Below are 18,214 nucleotides of genomic sequence, written 5' to 3' on the forward strand. Positions count from 1 at the left end.
AACTTCTTTTAAAAACAGAAAAAACCATTTATCAATTTAAACATGACCATGATTGTTGACTTATTTTGAGCTGAAATAACAACATGGTTAACATGTTAACTTTTATGCATTATTGTTATTATTATTTTTTTTCCATTTCTCTAAAATGCTAGCTCGTTTGTTGAAAAGCTCATGTATGAAATTTTACAAAAAAAAAAAAAAAAAACCCATTTAAGTGTTCTCTCTAAGTAATTGTGCGTTACCAAATTCATAAAATTGAAATAATCGATGCTTACATTTAAAATTTTGAGTTTGAAATAGTAATAATAATAAGTCAACATTCTAATATATATTACCAATAATTGAATCCTACCCTGCTATCATCATTTAGATTTAATTCACAATAACTAAGATCAAAGAAGCAATGATTAATAACATTCTCCTCCATGAATAGCAACATAATCCCATAAAATTTGCAACTCTGTTAGGCGTAAAAATGCCCAACCAAATCTTGGGCAGATTTTCTTGCAATAAGTTATGGGCCGAACATTCCCAACCCAACAAATGAAAAAAGGGGAAAAAAAGATTTTCCTTTGTCAATACTTTAACCAGTCAATTACCTTTAAATATCACACAGGAAAAAAAGAATCATAACAGTTGGGAAACCCCCAGTTCTAGAAAGGAACCATTGCATCTATTATAAAAGATTTAGAAAGGAATCAAACACCTAATCAAGAAGTTATTCAAGGAATTTTAACAGGGGCGCATTCTCTAACTACACATGGGAAAATTATTAATCAAAGAGAACAATCGAAGAAAAAAAAATGACTAATTGTGCAGCTAATGAAGATTTAAGGATAAAATAAAATAACCTCAAGAAAGGGATGTCTATGGTACACACCCACCCAACCGCGGTCTTTCCTCCGGCGGTCACCGTACCAATTGGCTACTGCAGCCCCCTGTACATTGAGGGGGCTACGTACATCACCAGCTCCAGATGCGAGGATTTCAGATCTGCTGGATGAGCTAATCATCCTCGTCTCTGGCTTCACCTTTGCTTGAATCATCCTCCCCTTCAGAATCCCCATCACCTTCCTCTTCTTCCTCATCTGACATGTTATTAATTACTTCTGTAATTATAGCCTTCACCTCTGCTTTTCTGTGCATTAGATCCGTACCGAAGTGGGTACCTAATATAAACACATTCAAGTATTCGCAAAGTCAAATGGGGAACTATTGTAATCTCCAATGGAAAAGACAAATCAGAACCTTACCAAGTTGCCTGAGGATATCAGATAAAGTGGCCTGCAGTTTGACAATTACAATAATTTTGTTAGTGACAGGATCAACACAAATTAGAGCACTTCAAAGATGAGAGTAAGATGAGCACTACTTACAGTATTGAAGTCCACTTCCTTCAGAATATTAGCCACAACTGCATGCATCTCTTCTCTGCTGGGTTCTGGCTTAGCCTTCTTCTTGGTTTTGCCTTTTCCTAATTCAAACACAAATTCAACCACAACCGTTTTTAAAATGGGTGAAGTAGAGCATATTCCTGAGCAAACTACAATGAGACCAATCCCTGGAGAACAAACTTAACTCACAGGATAAATTCCAGCCAAAATAGAATTGAAATGGTTACATTTATTTTGGTGTTTACCAGTCCTAAACCACCATCAGTTTAAATCCAAGGGATATCTGACTCTTCAAAAAAGAGTTCAAACAAATCTAGTAAGCGATAAAGATGAACATTTTTCCAGACTCCATCTATAACAGTTATGGATCAGAAGTGGTTCCCTGCAAACTGAAATTCCATGCAATCAAGGAGCATCACATAATTATCAATGCTAAAATGTTAGGGAAATCCATAATGATAAAACTTAACAACAAAATTATAATCCATTCACATGCATTAAAGTCATCATTTGGAAGAGATATAAACAGGTAGCAATGCACCTTCATGCACGGTTGGATCCTTTGCTTGTGACTTGCTAGGCTGTTTCTTGCCAGAAGCTCTCTCCTTGCTCGAAACACTCTGCCCCTTCTGGCTCTCCTTTTCAACTTTTTGCTTTTTAGTGGCAGATCCCTTGGATTTAGACGGCGAACTAGGACTTCCATGAGCATCACCAGTACGTTTTTTAGAACTTGAACCAGAAGCCTTTTTTGTAGATTTTTCGGGGCTTTTCCCAGATTTTGCAGGGACAACTTTCTTCACAGGTGTAGATTTTTCCTTGGTTTTAGACCCCAGATCAGTCTTAACATTCTTTTTTGATGAACTTCTATGACTTGATGCCTGTTCCTTTGGTTCATCTTCATCTTCATCTTCCTCGGATTCACTGTCCTTATCACTCTCTTCTTTCGATGCTGTATCATTGTCGTCTTCTTCATGAGAATAATCATTGGTACCTGAAGGTTGAACTTTATTATCTTCTTCATCCTCTTCCTCATCTTTAGAAGAAGGCTTTTGCTTTTCCCTACTTTGAGTCACTCGCTTGCGTTTCTAAATGTAGAACATGAACAAGGGCAAGAAATGCCACAAGATGAAAATGAAACTATAGATACTAAGGCACGTAAACGAAATGTAAACAAAAACAGGCAGGGAGATTATCAAGCATGCTATGACAGATTGCACACTACACACTGCCAGCAGCACACAGTTTTAAAACAGAGGAATTAGTGAAAATCATAAAACTGAAAATTAAGAAATATAGAGAAGACCAAGGATGAGGGAATGGTATTTAAAGGTAAGCTGAATTCAGAAAACAAAAATTTCCATTTTACCAGAGTGAACATAGGGAAACTTTAGCACATCTGAGACTGAAAGAGTGAGACATTGAATCAGAGGGCATAAGATGGATAATATATTTCACCCAGAACTTGCATGCTCGCACAATCTCATTTCTTATGAGCAGTTACCAACATTGCTAAATTAATTCCCACATAAATGGAACAATTGGATGTCCAATGGATACCACTGAGGCCATGGTGCTTTTCATATGCTTTAAAAAAACAACAATTCATTCAATGGATTTTTTCTTTATAACCTTGTCCAAGACACCAGATCTTCATAAATCAATAAATGCCACCATCATACTTTTGGTAACCAAAACAGATCTTTTACCACACAAGCTTGGGTTCAAACACAATAAAGAAGTGCCATTGACAGATGAAAATATCATGGAAAACCCTAAAACGTGCACATATTTGTGGTGCACATAACCCTAAAAGGCATAGAGGCACATAACTTGCATGGCATACTATGTTAATGCCTGGATCAATCGCACATAATAATAATAATAGTAATAATAATAATAATAATATTGCAGAGCAAAAAATGGCAGAGTACTATGGTATCCAATTGACCAAAAGATAAATGTATGGTATCCACCGCTTCAAATCATGCATGTCTGCATCCCTTTAATTTTTAATAATTAATTTAGTCAAATAACATTACTGCCACTGAATTTCAAAAATACAGTGCATAAAAAAGTATCTTCAGTACCTGACAGCTTTGACAAAACTTATCCCATGCTTAAATTTCCACCATTCTATTAACTTACATGCATAACTTTTAGATTAATTATGGAGGTCCGGAATTAGAACGTCATATCCAGAAATACTTAACCCTAACATTCAATACTTACCTACAAAGTTATCCTTCAGCCCAACTCCACATTTTTGTTCTTAGTTTCCTTATTTAGTTCAGCAATTTGACTTATCATTGAAGGCAGGCCTTGGATCAACAGTAAGGTCGCTCCTTCATGACCAGTTGGTCACGGGTTCGAGTCCAAAGAAACAACCTGTCTGCATAAAAGCAGGAGTAAGGCAGCATATACTGTGATGACCCTCCCTCTACCCTCGCAAAGCGGGGAGGCTTGATGCTTGGGGACACCCCTCTTTTAATTTGACTTATCATTGCTTGGTCTACAAGGATTGATCAAAACACTCAAATCAATCCTTAAGCAACAAGGATTAAAATATACTTTTGGTTTTTTTCCCGTGAGCATCAAGAATTAATCATAACCCCTCTACATCTATAAAGAGAGGTCAAGGGCATCTCTTCCAGCACATTAAGAATTCCCCTGTCAAAAACCATGCTGTAATTCCTAAGCAAGGAAGAAACCTCAAACTAAAATGCTGTTGGAATCTATAATCCCATACAATAGAAGAAGATAGGCTCTTTATACGCATCAAAGATCATCTTCAAGTTTCATCTTGTTCTTGAGCTATGTGAAGCAGGGTGGGGTTATATATTAGCGTGTTGATGGGTTAAAGGCAAAAGCATACTAATAGGAAGTTGGTTTGATATGATTGATCAGTTTTCTTGATTTGATGTTGTGATGATTAAATGTGTGATTAATATGACTAAGAAAGCAATGGCACAGCCCTTCATAGGATTTTATGAACTCACAGAGGGATTAATTCTCAATTGCACGAGTGGGATCATGATCAGTTTGTCCTTTAGTGTGTTTATCTTTCATTTATTTTCATTTTCATGATAATGGTAGACTCAAATAAGCAATCTAAACTATCTTTTGTTTCACATCGATTAATCCTTTCAAATAGACTTACCCACCAAACAATTACAAGGTCTTCTTAAAATCATTTGGTGTACAGAGAATGCAAGTCAATTATTTGTCGTGCTTCAAGCAAGTCAATGGTACAAAATCATTTTTGTCTTGCATTTTAACGTGTGTGGATGCACATTATCATATTTGTCTTCATGATTGAATCTATTAAACTCGTGCAAATTGATTGAGCAACACAAATTTCAGTAATAGAAAGACATCCCATATGTAAGGTCTCAATGACCTATTTGGTCCATTAACCTTCCTCAAATCCTGGGATTTTTGTCAAAAAAATGCACCTTTCTAAATATTAAAAGTCAAAAATTAATTCTCTTCCTTTTTTAAAAAAATAAATAAAGAAATAAGATGGTGATCTGGTTTATTGTACTGTGATTTTTGTTGAGAGTATTAGACTAGTAGTGCTCTTCGATTAGGCTTATTATCACTTGATTGTCTATTCTAGATGTGGTGATTCACCATGAATCTTTGGAGAGTCTTGAAGAAAAAACCCTAATCTCAAAATTGAGCTCTCAAAAAGAAAAGATTCCCAAGAATGTTTCCAATTTTGTGGCATTCTGGGGTGGGAGGGGGTTATTATGATGGGGTGCCAAATGACCCAAATCAAACTGGGCATCAAGTTATGATGCAGAAAATTAACCAATCAATAGAAAGCAAAGACACCCAGCCAGACCATGCGAGGATCTTCTAGAACAAAAGGGTTAAAACAATTTTTTCATTTGATATCCTTCGATAGCTCTAAAATCAAAGAAGTTTATTATAAATTGGTGTCAGAGTCATATCTTTCTTATGCCTTCAAATTTTCAATAAATACAATTTTTTTTTTTGTCATATTGACATTCCACATTGGCACTAAAATCTAATTTGAATTTTTAAGCTGATTTCTGCATATTTATTTTTAAATATGTCCAATCAATTCATGCTCACAATGCATGTGCCTTCATCAGCATGCATTCATATTTACTTGTGCATGGTGAAAGACCCCAACCAATCCAATTGAAATCTGAACTAGAAATTGCAAAAGGAACTACAGCACAACAATGCAATGTATAAGAAGAAAGCCAAAACAGATGCAACTAAAATGGCAAGGCCCAATACTGGTCATGCCTCTGGAGCTTATTAACAAGCTCAGTGCTTTCCATGACAGTGTCCTATACATCAGAAAAACCTCACATGGAGGATGATAGATCAACTTATTCCATAGTTAATTTAGAACACACAAAGAAAACCGCCAACAAGAACAGATATTCAAATGAATATATAGGATTTTGGCAAGTAGAATAAGAGCAGTACTAAGAAATTCTCAACCACTCATCAAAGATCAGTGTGTCCATGGTACCCAATGCGCAAAGCTCCCACACCAACCAGGGGTCTGGGGGCATTTTTTTCTACAGAAAAAATAAGCTTTATTGAACTAGAAGTCTAGAAAGGAGAAACAGATATAATTAAAGAGACCAAGAAGACAAACCTTGGATGTTGTTCCAGCAGATGCCTCCCCAGAACCAATGCTTTTGCTTGCTGTGTCCTTTCTTTTTCGCTTTTTACCTTTCTGATATTGCAATAACAAACAATTTCCCCAACTCAGATCTAAACAATGTATTTTTTATAAGACTCACAAAGACAAGGGAGCAAAGAGGGGGGGGAAAGAAAACCTGTTCCTTATCAGCAAGCAAAACATCAGTTGTAGCATGTGGAGATTCCAAAAACTCCAATACTTTTGTAGTTAGTTCTTCCTAAGAACACAGCTCAGCCTTAAACAATGATTGATAATTTAATGGAGTCCATAAAAAAAATAAATCACTTATCCTTACCTACCTTTTTTATAATTGCTTTGTTAATTGGAATATTGAGGACGTCACAAAAATCCACCAATTTTTCTTTAACACATTTGTCAAGCTTCTCCTTTACTTTTGTCCTCTGTTTTTCCTGCAGAAAAGATAACAATCAACCAAAAAATTTAGGATCTGAGCAACATATTAACTCCTGCAATATGATTTCATTATCATATTAAAGAGCCAATAAAACGCCCATTTGTGCTGCATCACAAGCGTGTGGATTTGTGCATACAGATAGATACAAAAAATATAGATACAAATTCTTCACAACATAAAATGAAATACCTCATTCTCAACCCACACATAGCCAGAAAACTGCCCAATATTTCTCTTCAAGCTGTGTGCCTGCAACAGAAGGAGGAATCTAGTGACTCACAAAGCTTGATATGGATCCCATTTGTTTCTCTTTGTGATGATAAATGACCTACTTAACTCAGCAGTTAGATTATTGCTTTCATACGGCAGAAGTCATCGGTTCAAATCCAATAGTAGGTAGAACTTATTAGATACCAGTGACTGTGGTATCTAACAAATTTTTCTACTCATCATTTCTATTTCATTTTTTTTTTAATTCATTTTTTTCATTGCATTAGAATCCGATTCCATTTAATTGTATTCAATCAGCCGAATCAAAATAAGGTACAAATCACTAGAGATTTCTGAAAATAACCTGGGAAGTGAGAAACAAACAAACAGTTTAACAGCAAGTTTGTCCACTAGAATTAAAACAAAATTAACAGAATTTTGAAAGGCAAGTAGGAAACAACACCTTTGTTTTCTTTCCAAATAGAACTGCATGAAGCATCTGCAGGTTGTCATCAGGTTTTCTCTTGGACAACTTGAAAGCCACTGAAACAGAAAATCGGAAAAATAATAAATCAGGCAGCAGGAAAATTGAATAAAGTTTCAAAAAAATTACTAGCAGGAATTAATGATCTGCCAAACAACCCTCACTGAAAATTCTTCTTCTCATGTCAAAGGTAATTCTTCCAATTAATAAAAATTTATGTAGAGCTATCAAAGAACTCCTGAACAGTGTGTGATACCTTTCCAATTAATAAAAGTTCATATAAAGTTTCAAAGAAATTATTTGGAATTCAAAAACTCTCAGATTATTAAACCCTGAAATTACTTGGAATTCAAAGTTCCTTTGTCCTAAAAATTTCACCAAACCCTTAGTAGTCTCATAACCAAACCAAGGTGAAACCCAAAACTATGGTTATAGACTCCGAGCAAATTGCTACAATATTTGGACAGACAGGAAAAAATAATAAAAATAATAATAACAATAAATCAATCAATCAATCAAAATTAGACCAAAAAACAAAATTTTTTTTTTTTATAGAGAAAGAACACAAAACAGGAAATTTAACTAAACTGAAATTTTTATTAGCTCAATTCCTGGCCCTTCACTTCCCAAAAATCACTCTTTAATCACCACAGCAACAGATTTGTTCTCTGTAAAGTTCATATTTCATAAAAGAGCAAAATGGGCATATATTGTAAACTATTTAAACTTGGCCCTCCTTTTTTTGTTTTTTATTGATCTAAGCCTCCAACAATTATTTCATCCTATGAGAAGTGAAATAACTGGAGCAAAAGTAAAGAGAACAAGGAAAGAAATGGAAAAATTGATACATGCAAAAGTTGAAATTTGATACAGTTATTAAGAAAGAATAATTTAGGTGGTGCATTAAACTCCAAATTCCCACCACCCTAATCAAAGAATGAGTTTCTACACACAATAAGAGAGAGATAGTGGGCATAACAGATAAAAGAATGCTAATGCTTCCTTAGCTAAGAGCAACCTACAATCATATTCCAACACAAATTTCCAAGTATATCCTCCAATCAGCTATCTATCAATTTCAATTATGCTGACACAGTTTGTGTTGTTGCAAAATGGAATTCCATAGGGTGGCCAATGGGAGGAGGAAAAATCTTATTAAGGAGTTAGAGGTAAAGTTGAGGATAGTGGAGAGAAATAATAAATACAGATGAGTGCAGGAATAGGGTATGGTGGATAGGTTAGATTGGAGTCCAACTGCAGCTGAGAGAACCAAGTGGTTAGAGAGGCCTTTCAGTTTGGAGGAAGTCAGAAAGGTGTCTCAACTTTACTCATATGTCAGTGATTGTTAATCAGAAGCCCAAGGATTAATTTGGTGTTTCATAAGGATTAATACTTGAGGCAAGGAGCCCATATCCCCTTTCTCGTTTACTCTAGCTGTAGCCAAATTATTAAATCTCCATGGATTTCTAAATTCGAACCAAGAGGATAAGGATTCTTGATATGGATTGAAATTCAATCAATGGGATTAAGTCTCTTAAAACTGGGTTAAGGGAAAATAAAAAAATAGGAGCAAGGACTTAATCTGAACTTGTTTGACTTTGTATCTAGACTATCTTGTCTAGCATCCTGTAAAAGGTCTTTTTTTGATTTATGACTCACCATCCCCATAGAATTCTGGGAGTAGATAGGAATTAATTAATTAATTAGAAATAGAAGGTGTAGATATTCTTAGTAGGATGATTTCTCAAACCCAAAAAAAAAAATGGCTTGTCTATAGGAGGGCAGGGGGTGGAGATGTCTCATCTTCAGTTCTGTGAGAATAATGCTGTGACATTTTGGAAGATTTTAACTTTGCTTAGAATCATTGAGAAAATCTCAGGACCGGAGATTAATCTAAGAGTACTGCAGGTATTAATTTGTATAGTAGGGAGCTTGAGATATTCAAATCTTTAGCAGGCTGTGAGTCTTTCGCTTGGTCCTTGTCTTATCTTGGTCTTCCTTAAGGATGCAACCCTTCATCAAATGTTTCTTGGGACCTGGTTACTGAGACTGGAGAAAAGATTAGAGGGGTGGAAGAGAGCTTGTCTTTTGCTAGTGAGTAGAATCACTCTCATTAGTGCCTCTTTAGCTAATATTCCTATTTATTTTCTATCCCTTTTCCGAAATTCTCTCTAGAGTGGCTGGGATGCTGGAGAAGATTATGAGAGATCACCTATGGTCAAGTATTAGTGAGAATAAAAGGGACCATTTAGTTAGTTGGGGGATGATGTTAAAGAGGCCTAATTTGGAGTGGAGTTTGGGGCTTGGTAATGTGGTTTTTAAGAACATACCTTAACAGGGAAATGGTTATGTCAGTTTTCCTTAGAATCTAATTCCCTATGGCACAAGGTCATAAAGAGTAAATGCAAAATACACAAGAATAGATAGGATTCCGAAGGGAGTGGTAATGCCACTCATGCTAGTCCTTGGAAGTTTGTTTCCCAGGTTGCTAGCCTTTTCCTTCCCCTCACTTGTTTTAAAGCAGGTAATGGGGATAAAATTTAATTATGGGAGGATATTTGGGTTGATGAGTCTTTGTTGAAGCTGTTGGTGCCATGTTTGTCTAGACTTTCCGCTGTTCATAATGCACAAATTTCAGGTTTTTATTCTTTAGAGGGGGGCTCTCTTTCTTGGTATTTTTGTTTCTTTAGAGATCTCAATGAAAGAGAGGACGATGAGTTGACTCCTTTACTGGGTGTGCTGGATTATTTCGCGCCAAATTCGAAGGGGGATTTTCATTTTTTTAGAGATCTCAATGAAAGAGATGTCGATGAGTTAACTCTTTTAATGGTGTGCTGGTTTTTTTCGTGCCAAACTCACAGGGGGATACAAGGCAGGATGCTTCAGGGTCTTTCACTTCAAAGTCTTTCTTTTTCGATCACATAAAATTCCCAATCCTAGCCCTTTTCCTCTTACACAAAGCTGTTTGGAAAGCAAAGATTCCTTTTGAAATCTGGGCCTTCATTTGGACTTTAATCCTTAACAAGATGAACACAAATGATAAGCTACAAATAAGGAGTCCTTATGAAGCCTTTAGTCCAACCAATTATATGCTGTGCAATGAGTCTAATTAGAGTATTAGTCATTTGTTCATTCATTGTGAGGTAGAAAAATACATGTAGAACAATTTGTTTTCATACTCCGGTGAGGTTTGGATGGCTCCAACCTAAATTCAAGATTTTTTTTTAAAGTGATGATTTGGAGTTTCAGCAAGAAGGGGATAGAAAGGATATTTTGCAACTGCTATTTTTACAATCTCATGGTCGCTTTGGCTGGAAAGTAATGCTAGAGTTTTCAAAGATCAAAATACTTCTACAAGATTGCTTTGGGAAAAAGTTACTTTTCTTGCTTCTTTTTGGACTCAATTCTTTTGGGATTTTGGGGGGACCTTTTGCTGCCTGATATTCAAAGGGATTGGAAGGCAACTTTGATGTAATTTGTTAGTTTTTTTATTTTTTCCTTTTCTGTTTTCTTGGAAGATTTCTAATCCTCTTTTGATTGTAATTATGTTTTCTTTTTAATAGAATTTTTTTATTATCATATCTCTGCGATCTAGCCAAAGCAAAGCAAGCCAACCAAGCAAAAAGTCTCTTTCAGTGGAAAAGGATAGCCAAAGAACCAAAGACATTTATGATTGTTCCATACAACAAAAACTATATGCTCTGAAAATTAGTCTTGCAGCAATATATTAATGCCAAAGTAGTTCCAGAAAATAAAAGGCATACTGACTGTTGAGAAACTGTCTATTTTACTATTGATGCAGATGTATTTTGATCACCAAGAACCACCTAATGCATTTAATATTTCATCAAGTTAATTGTCTTTCAGCACAAATTGATGAGTTAGCAGAACTCATTATATTTTTTCAGCTGAAATTTTGGTCATATATACAATTTTATGTGAAAACATTCAGATGAAAAAAACATGTGGATAAGGAAGAGAAAGGGGTCAATTCTGTTAGATTGCACTGTCGCAAATGAGGAAACATCAGCTAATGGGTTTAAATGATGATGATATTGGGATGGAAACATCATTGTTTTTTAGCAATGTCAATTAGTAATATGTTTTGCATTCAGTCATAACAACAGAAGTTGTAGTTTGTTAGAGATGTTATGTAATTGGTTGTATAGTTATGATCTTGCACCTATAAGCATTCTTATAGATGACATCAATTAGTGGTGCATTCAGTCATAATAATGGAAGAAGTTGTAGTTACTTCTTCTTCCTCTTTTTCCATCTCTCTCCCCTCTGTAATTCTGTTCTAAGTTTCCCTGAAGTTAGGATCTGAGCTCTATTAAGAGATTGGTTCATGACAAATTGGTATTAGAGCAGTTCAATCAATGGGGAATGACATTCATGTTGAAGTGACAAGTTCTAGTCATGGCTGAAGACAAACGATCTAAAACTTCAGAAGAGCAGCTAAAAAAGCATAAGTCATACTTCCAAGAAATTACAGATTGCAAAGCAGATATTAAAGAGTTCCAGGAGGAGACAGTCGGGAATTTGATGAATTGGTGGAAATGATAAAAGGTTCAAAGAGAGGCTATGGAATTCAGCATAAAGATAGAGCATTGGTGTTTCAAAGTTATATAACAAGACTTGGAGATAAAAGAATTCTACCTAATCCCAAGCATCCTGAGCATGGAGAAGCAAGGAATCAGGGAAGGGTTGACCAAACTGTAAATACTCTAAGCCTCCAAAAGTGCATTTTCCATTAGCTTCCTTGTATTTAGAAAGGAAAGCTAATACTGGATTTTATGGATTTCCATTTGAAGATAAGAATTGTGCCTGGGAAGAGCTTGCCGTGGAGGTCTATAGAGATTTGGGGAAATGCCATTGAAGAAATGAATAAGCTATGGTACAGAGGGTCTGTGGTACTCAAATCTCTCTTGGGTTCTACAACTGAATAGTTGTCTGGGGAATATTATATATCATGTTTTCTTAGCGTCATAAAAGAAGAAATAAAATCTATGAAATGTTCAGTTCCACATCACTAACTTGAGTTGCTTAGGCTTAAGGAATAAACTTCAGAATCCCTCTCAAACAAATCCAGTTTCAAAATTCCTCATCTTTCTCTTAGCTATCCAACCTACATTTACTTTTTAATACCATAACCATAAGGCATAAACGAGTCAAATTTCCTGTCTACCTTATCATTCCACCCAAAATAAGAACTCTTCAAGTGGGAACCGTGTTAAATCAAATCCTTGAAGAACCCTTGCCAATAACCCAGCTCACAATGCAATTCAAATAATAAAGCTTGCACCAACCCAAGCTTGGGTTTACAGGGGGGCTGGTGCCTGTGCTATAAGTGCAACTAGAGTTATTTTTCTTTGTATAAATTCAAAACAAACAGCAGAAGTGTGAAACAGCACAGGAAGGTGAAGCAGAAGAGAAATCCAGTGAAGAGTTATAAAGGGGGACAAACTAGTTGAGGGCACTGAAGTAACAGTCCAAGCACGGGAGGAAATGTTACTCACAATACTATGAAATTGGAGGGACAAATTAAGAGGAAAGTCTCCAAATTAGTGGATAATGGCAGCACACGGCTCTTTCAACCTGTTGATTGTGGTAACAGTTAGATATGATACAAAACCCTGCAAGATCACTCAAGGTGACAGTATCTAATGGAAGCAACAGCTGCAGTAATGCAACATGATCTCAAATGGGAGATACAGGGGAGTGAGTTTTCAGCAGAAATCAAGATCCTTAAGCTCAAAGAGTGTGATATAGCGTTAGCAGTTGATTAGTCGGAACCTAACACCCCATTACATTAAATTTCAAAACTTAAGGGCTCACGATATGTATGTCAAGAAAGAAGGTAATATTTTCGTGTTCCATTCAAACAGCTGAATGTAAATTGAAGGTGGTGAAACAGCAGGGAAAGTTCTTAAACAAGCTTAATGTCTTTGATATCTAGGCTCAATTAACGTGTCCAATGACCATGTAGTAACTCAACTATTAATGCACTATTGGATGAATTAAGAGGCATTTTAAGGAGCATAAAAGGCTACCACTAACAAGATCACACAACAATCAGATTTCGCACATTCCTAATTCTAAGCCTATAAATCAAAGCCATAGTCTTTTTGCCTGTGCTTTTGGTAAGAATGGAGTCTGGCAGTTCAACAGGAATTATAAGCAGCTTAACAACTTCACAATCAAAGTTAATTTTCCATTCCAGTGAAAGATGAGCTCCTAGATGAATTACACAAATATGCAGCTATTTTTTTCCCCTAAAATTGATTTGATATCAAGTTGTGAGAGTTATAAAGGGAATTCAAAGGTACAGAACATAATCACAACACCTAAGGTTAATTTCTCTGCAGTTCCTGATTTCTCAGTCAAGGAATTTTGAGATTCGAAGGAAAAAAAAAAATTAGGGGACCAAATTTACACAAAAAACCTTTTCATTCATTTACTTATGTTGGGCATTGAGGCAATTTGAGAAGTTATAGCAGGAGGGCAAGCCTTATATCAACAGTAAGGTTGCTCCTTTGTGATCAGTTGGTCATGTGTTTGAGTCTAAGGAAATAGTCTCTTTGCATAAAAACAGGGGTAACACTGCAGTACTGCACACATTTTGACAACCCTCCCCCTATCCTTGCAAAGTCGGGAGCTTTGTGGCCTGGGGACATCCTTTTTTTTTAAAAGTTATAGAAGAATTTCAATTCAAGATGAGATTTCAAGCTTGGCTATCAGTCAACTACAAGGCGGAACATATTCCATACCCAGGACTATTTCAACCTTTACCAGTGCACACCAAAGCAAGGACGGACACTTCTCTTGGCTTCATTGAAGGGTTTACTGAAATCAGAGGGTAAGGAGATGTTATGGTCATGGTGGATAGATTCACTAAATATGCCCATCTCATAGCCTTAAATCATCCCCATCACATCCTACAGTGTGTTTTACGGTGTTTATAGAAAATTTTCAAAAGCTACATGGCTTCCTACGACAATGATCTCAGGCAGGGAAAAAGTATTCCTTATTTTCTTGCAGTGCTAACTCAACAGGCACATAATTTGAATCTGAGTTCTGCCTGTCATTTGAATCAGAAAGTGAGACTGAAAGTTAAAAACAATATCTGGATTCTGTAGAGATTCGCACTGTCTGGGCAGTCAAATTGCTAAAGTTCGTAATTAATGGCTTCCAATATCTGAATGGTGGCACAAACATAGTTGTTAGAATCTCACAATTCACAACTCAAATCATATGATTCATGTCTATTCCACAAAAAGCCAATTTGGATCTTGCAATAGAATCAAGAAACAACTGATTGCTGTCGAGTCCATTGATTCATCACTTAATCAAAGAAATCAATTCATACAATTCTGAACCTATGAGATCCAATCAGAACTAAACCATTTAAAACCCCTAAAACAGCTTCTCTTTCTTTATTGTTTTTCACATGATTGCTTTCCAATCTTCTCTATATGGGTTCCGTGCTAAGAAAGAGAAGAAAATAAAATTTCAGGTCTGCTGCATTCATTAAACCATTATTGGGTCTTGGAGTACAGTATCCGACCATTAAGAAGAAGGAGCAGAACACTGATAGGCTAAGGTAGTACTCACGTTTTACTGAGTTAAGATTGAAAGCTTGGTTATAGTTTCAACTATCCATTAGTTTCATTTTAGGTTTTTTTTTTTTTCTTTTTAATTAGAGAAGGAATATGCATGAAACATGATTTTTCTATTGTTGATAATCACCAAAAGTTCAGACCCTTATGCTGCATTTGGGTGCATAGATTTCAGACCTTAGATTTAGAGAAATTTCAACATAATTTTATATTACATTTTATCCAAATCTAAGACAAATCCAAATCCAAGGCCTATCCAAACATAAGAATAACATTTTTTCTTGATTCCTTCCCTTAAACAACATAAAGCTTGGTTTTTATTAAGTTTTCTCAACTTCTTCCTTCCTATTTATTATTTATGGAAAACATGCACATGAAATATGAATTTTTTTTTGTTAACAAATTTTAATTTATTTTACTATTTTGTTTGCCATAAGTATATCAGTGTATGCATATCATTTGGAATCAGCTTTGGAAAATCAAACCAAATCTTACAATTCAATTCAGGCCTCAATTCCCAATTCTTGAAATTGGGTATGGGTACACGACAAACAACTGAATCTCTCTCTCTCTCTCTCTCTCTCTCTCTCATGTGTGTTTTATAAGTTATCTACTTTCTTCTTCTAACGTTCTTTTACTTCCATCTCTTTCACCATTTGTCTCAATAATTATGTCACAATTTATTAACTGAGCTCTACTCAGAGATGGGTCTAGTCTAATAAATAAAACAAACTGAAAACAACATACCTACAAATTAAGGACTTGAAGTTTCGAATGATACACCAAGAAAGTAACCATACATACCATTCGGGATATCCTTCAGCTGCGTACCACGACCCTGACACCCACAAAACCCACAGTGAGCAAAATCCAAACCCTAATCCAAAACACGCTGCACTCAGAAACCAAACGAAAGCAGGTCAACAATCACTGTAGTAGCCGTACTCAAGATCTTTGCACGTTATACCTTCTCAATGGACAATCCTTTGCTCGCGGAACCCCTTGCGGACGAAGATGAAGCCGTGTACCGTTGCACAGTCTTCCTCTCCCTAGCAGGCCTCTCAACGGTCGGCGTCGCCGGTTCTTTTTCATTCGAACTCGACTTCTTTCGAACTCCTTTAGCTTTCTTGCTCTCGTGATCACTTTCTTGACCCTTTTCTTCTGATTCCTCAGCTCCCGAGTCTCCTTTACCTTCTCCTGCACTCTGCTCCTTCTCCTCTTCTTCTCCTTCTCCTTCCGCTTCGACTTTATCTCCTTCTTTCACCTTCTCTTTCTGCTCTTCGGGAGCTGTGTCTTCTGGTTTCTTCCCTTCTAGGGTTTCCGAAGCCATGAGAAGGAGCAATCGAGCTAAGAGAGAAGCTTGGCAAGAGTAATAGAAACCGCAGAAAGGATGAAGTTGCTAAATAGCTTGGATTTGGAGCTGCAAAAACCCTAGAAGACAGCGCGAGAGACTGGAGAAGCAGTGATCCATGGAAGGGAGAGAGAGAAAGCGAGAGCGAGTGAGACTGCGTGAACGAAAGGTGGCGTCGTTTAAAGTAGAAATGAGGTGCGTTTTGATGGGATGGTTTCAGTGTCTGAACACAGAGATAGAGATTGGGGAAAATGTTTTGGGAATTTGGTTAGGGCGGGCTGATTTGCCGAAATGTTTGGGTTCAAAATTTCAGGCCAAAAATGTCAGCGGGATTTTCTTTAGTGCACGCGCCGAGCGTTTGGAGGATGGCACTCGCCGGCCATTTCGCCGGCTGCTTATAGTAGTTCAGGCTCCGGCGAAGCGGTTGGATATTGTGCTTCACAATCACCAAGTTTTGTGAATGAAAAGACTCGTAAGGGTCAACCCTTTTCCGTAAAATTTGGAAATTCTCTTATCATAAAATTACATCATTTAACTTTTCGACTCGTATAAGTAATAAATATTATTTAATGATTTTAAATTTAATTTTGTTAATATTAATTTATAAATTTATTAAAAAAATTATATTTATATAATTAAAGTTCAAATCATCCTTATAAGTATATGATTTCTTTGATGCATATTCGATATGAGGTTGTGACGTTTTACCTTGTTCAGAATTGGTTCATGAACGATTCAATTACAGACTTAAATTAAAACCATTTATAAACTAGTTTAATAAGGTTGAGTCAACTTGATAGAATGTAGTGAACTTAAAAGTATAGATTTTTTTTGCATATGATTGTTTAATTCAGACACTATAACCTTAATTTTGTCATGTAAATAAGTTAGTTTGGTGGGGTAAAAACACTTTAAAACAATATTAATAAGAGTCTCCTTCACTTTTTTGCCTAAGAAAACCTTTTATCTATCAAAATTAGAGTTTTCAAATAATCAAATTATTAGTAAATATCTCGATAACTTGAATCAGTAAGGGCTCATAAGTTGGTTCATTTGCATAATAAATAAACTTAAGTATATTAAAGTTTAATCCAATCTCATCACGAACTCAAAAAAGATTAAAAATTTTATGAACAAGCTTGACTAAGGCAAAACACAACTCTGTTTAACTCATTTGCAATCTTAACTGTGATAGTCTAAAGATTAATGCAATATCTGAGGAGAAGAGAATTCTAAATTTTACATAAAATAATCATTTCATATGAAGTATTTTTCAAAAAGTGTTTATCGTCATAAGCCTGTAATGACACAAACTCACGGAGCAAAAACTCAATGAATGTATTAGTATGGGGGATCCACATTGTTGTATCCCGTGAGACCCTACCACATCCATAGGCATGGCAAAAATGGGTCAACATGTTAGATCATAACCAAGTGAAACTTAAACGAACTAAGTTTGGATTGACCCGTTTATAAATAGGTGAGTAAATCACAAATGCAAACCCGCTTAGTTATTAAATGGGCACCCATTAAGCATCCGTTAAAAAATATATAGTATATTTATTTTATTTAAAAAAAACTTTTAACTAATTTATTTTTTTCTTATTAATATCTTAGCATTTGTAAGTTAATAACACCTATTTATTTTTTATTTTATTTTTTTATTAGAATTTTTAAAAATTGCACGTACATTCTATTTATCATTTTTTCTCTTAAATATTTCAAAAAATGTAATTATAATATATATATATATATATATATATATCTTATCTATATTTGTTAAAAAAAATACTTAAAATATCATACATGTATCAAATATCATATTTGTTTTTAAAAAATAGGTGAAATATCATACATGTATCAAATATCATAATTTATATACATATAAAGAATTTAATTTTTTTAAATAAAAAGTTAAATAGATGACCCAATGAGTACCAAACTTAAACCTGACTAACTCATTTATTAATTGAGTTGAATTCAAGTTGACCTGTTTATAAATAAATCACTCAATCTTAAACTCAAACTCATTTTAAATGAATGGGTAACGAGTC

General features: G+C 35.3%; 1 protein-coding gene across 1 annotated transcript; it reads right to left on the reverse strand.

The window, feature by feature from the left end:
- Positions 1-654: 654 nt before the first annotated feature.
- On the reverse strand, positions 655-16,601 carry LOC131160710 (DEK domain-containing chromatin-associated protein 1-like). Its single transcript, XM_058116572.1, has 11 exons — positions 15,777-16,601; positions 15,614-15,647; positions 7,170-7,249; positions 6,686-6,745; positions 6,381-6,491; positions 6,218-6,298; positions 6,034-6,114; positions 1,936-2,479; positions 1,377-1,474; positions 1,254-1,284; positions 655-1,169 (listed from the first exon to the last, which is right to left on the reverse strand). Exons 1-11 carry the CDS (start codon positions 16,137-16,139, stop codon positions 1,006-1,008), a joined length of 1,647 nt encoding a protein of 548 aa, XP_057972555.1. The 5' UTR covers positions 16,140-16,601; the 3' UTR covers positions 655-1,005.
- Positions 16,602-18,214: the final 1,613 nt, after the last annotated feature.

This window comes from Malania oleifera, chromosome 7, assembly GCF_029873635.1.
Source record: "Malania oleifera isolate guangnan ecotype guangnan chromosome 7, ASM2987363v1, whole genome shotgun sequence".
Classification (NCBI taxonomy): Eukaryota; Viridiplantae; Streptophyta; class Magnoliopsida; order Santalales; family Ximeniaceae; genus Malania; species Malania oleifera.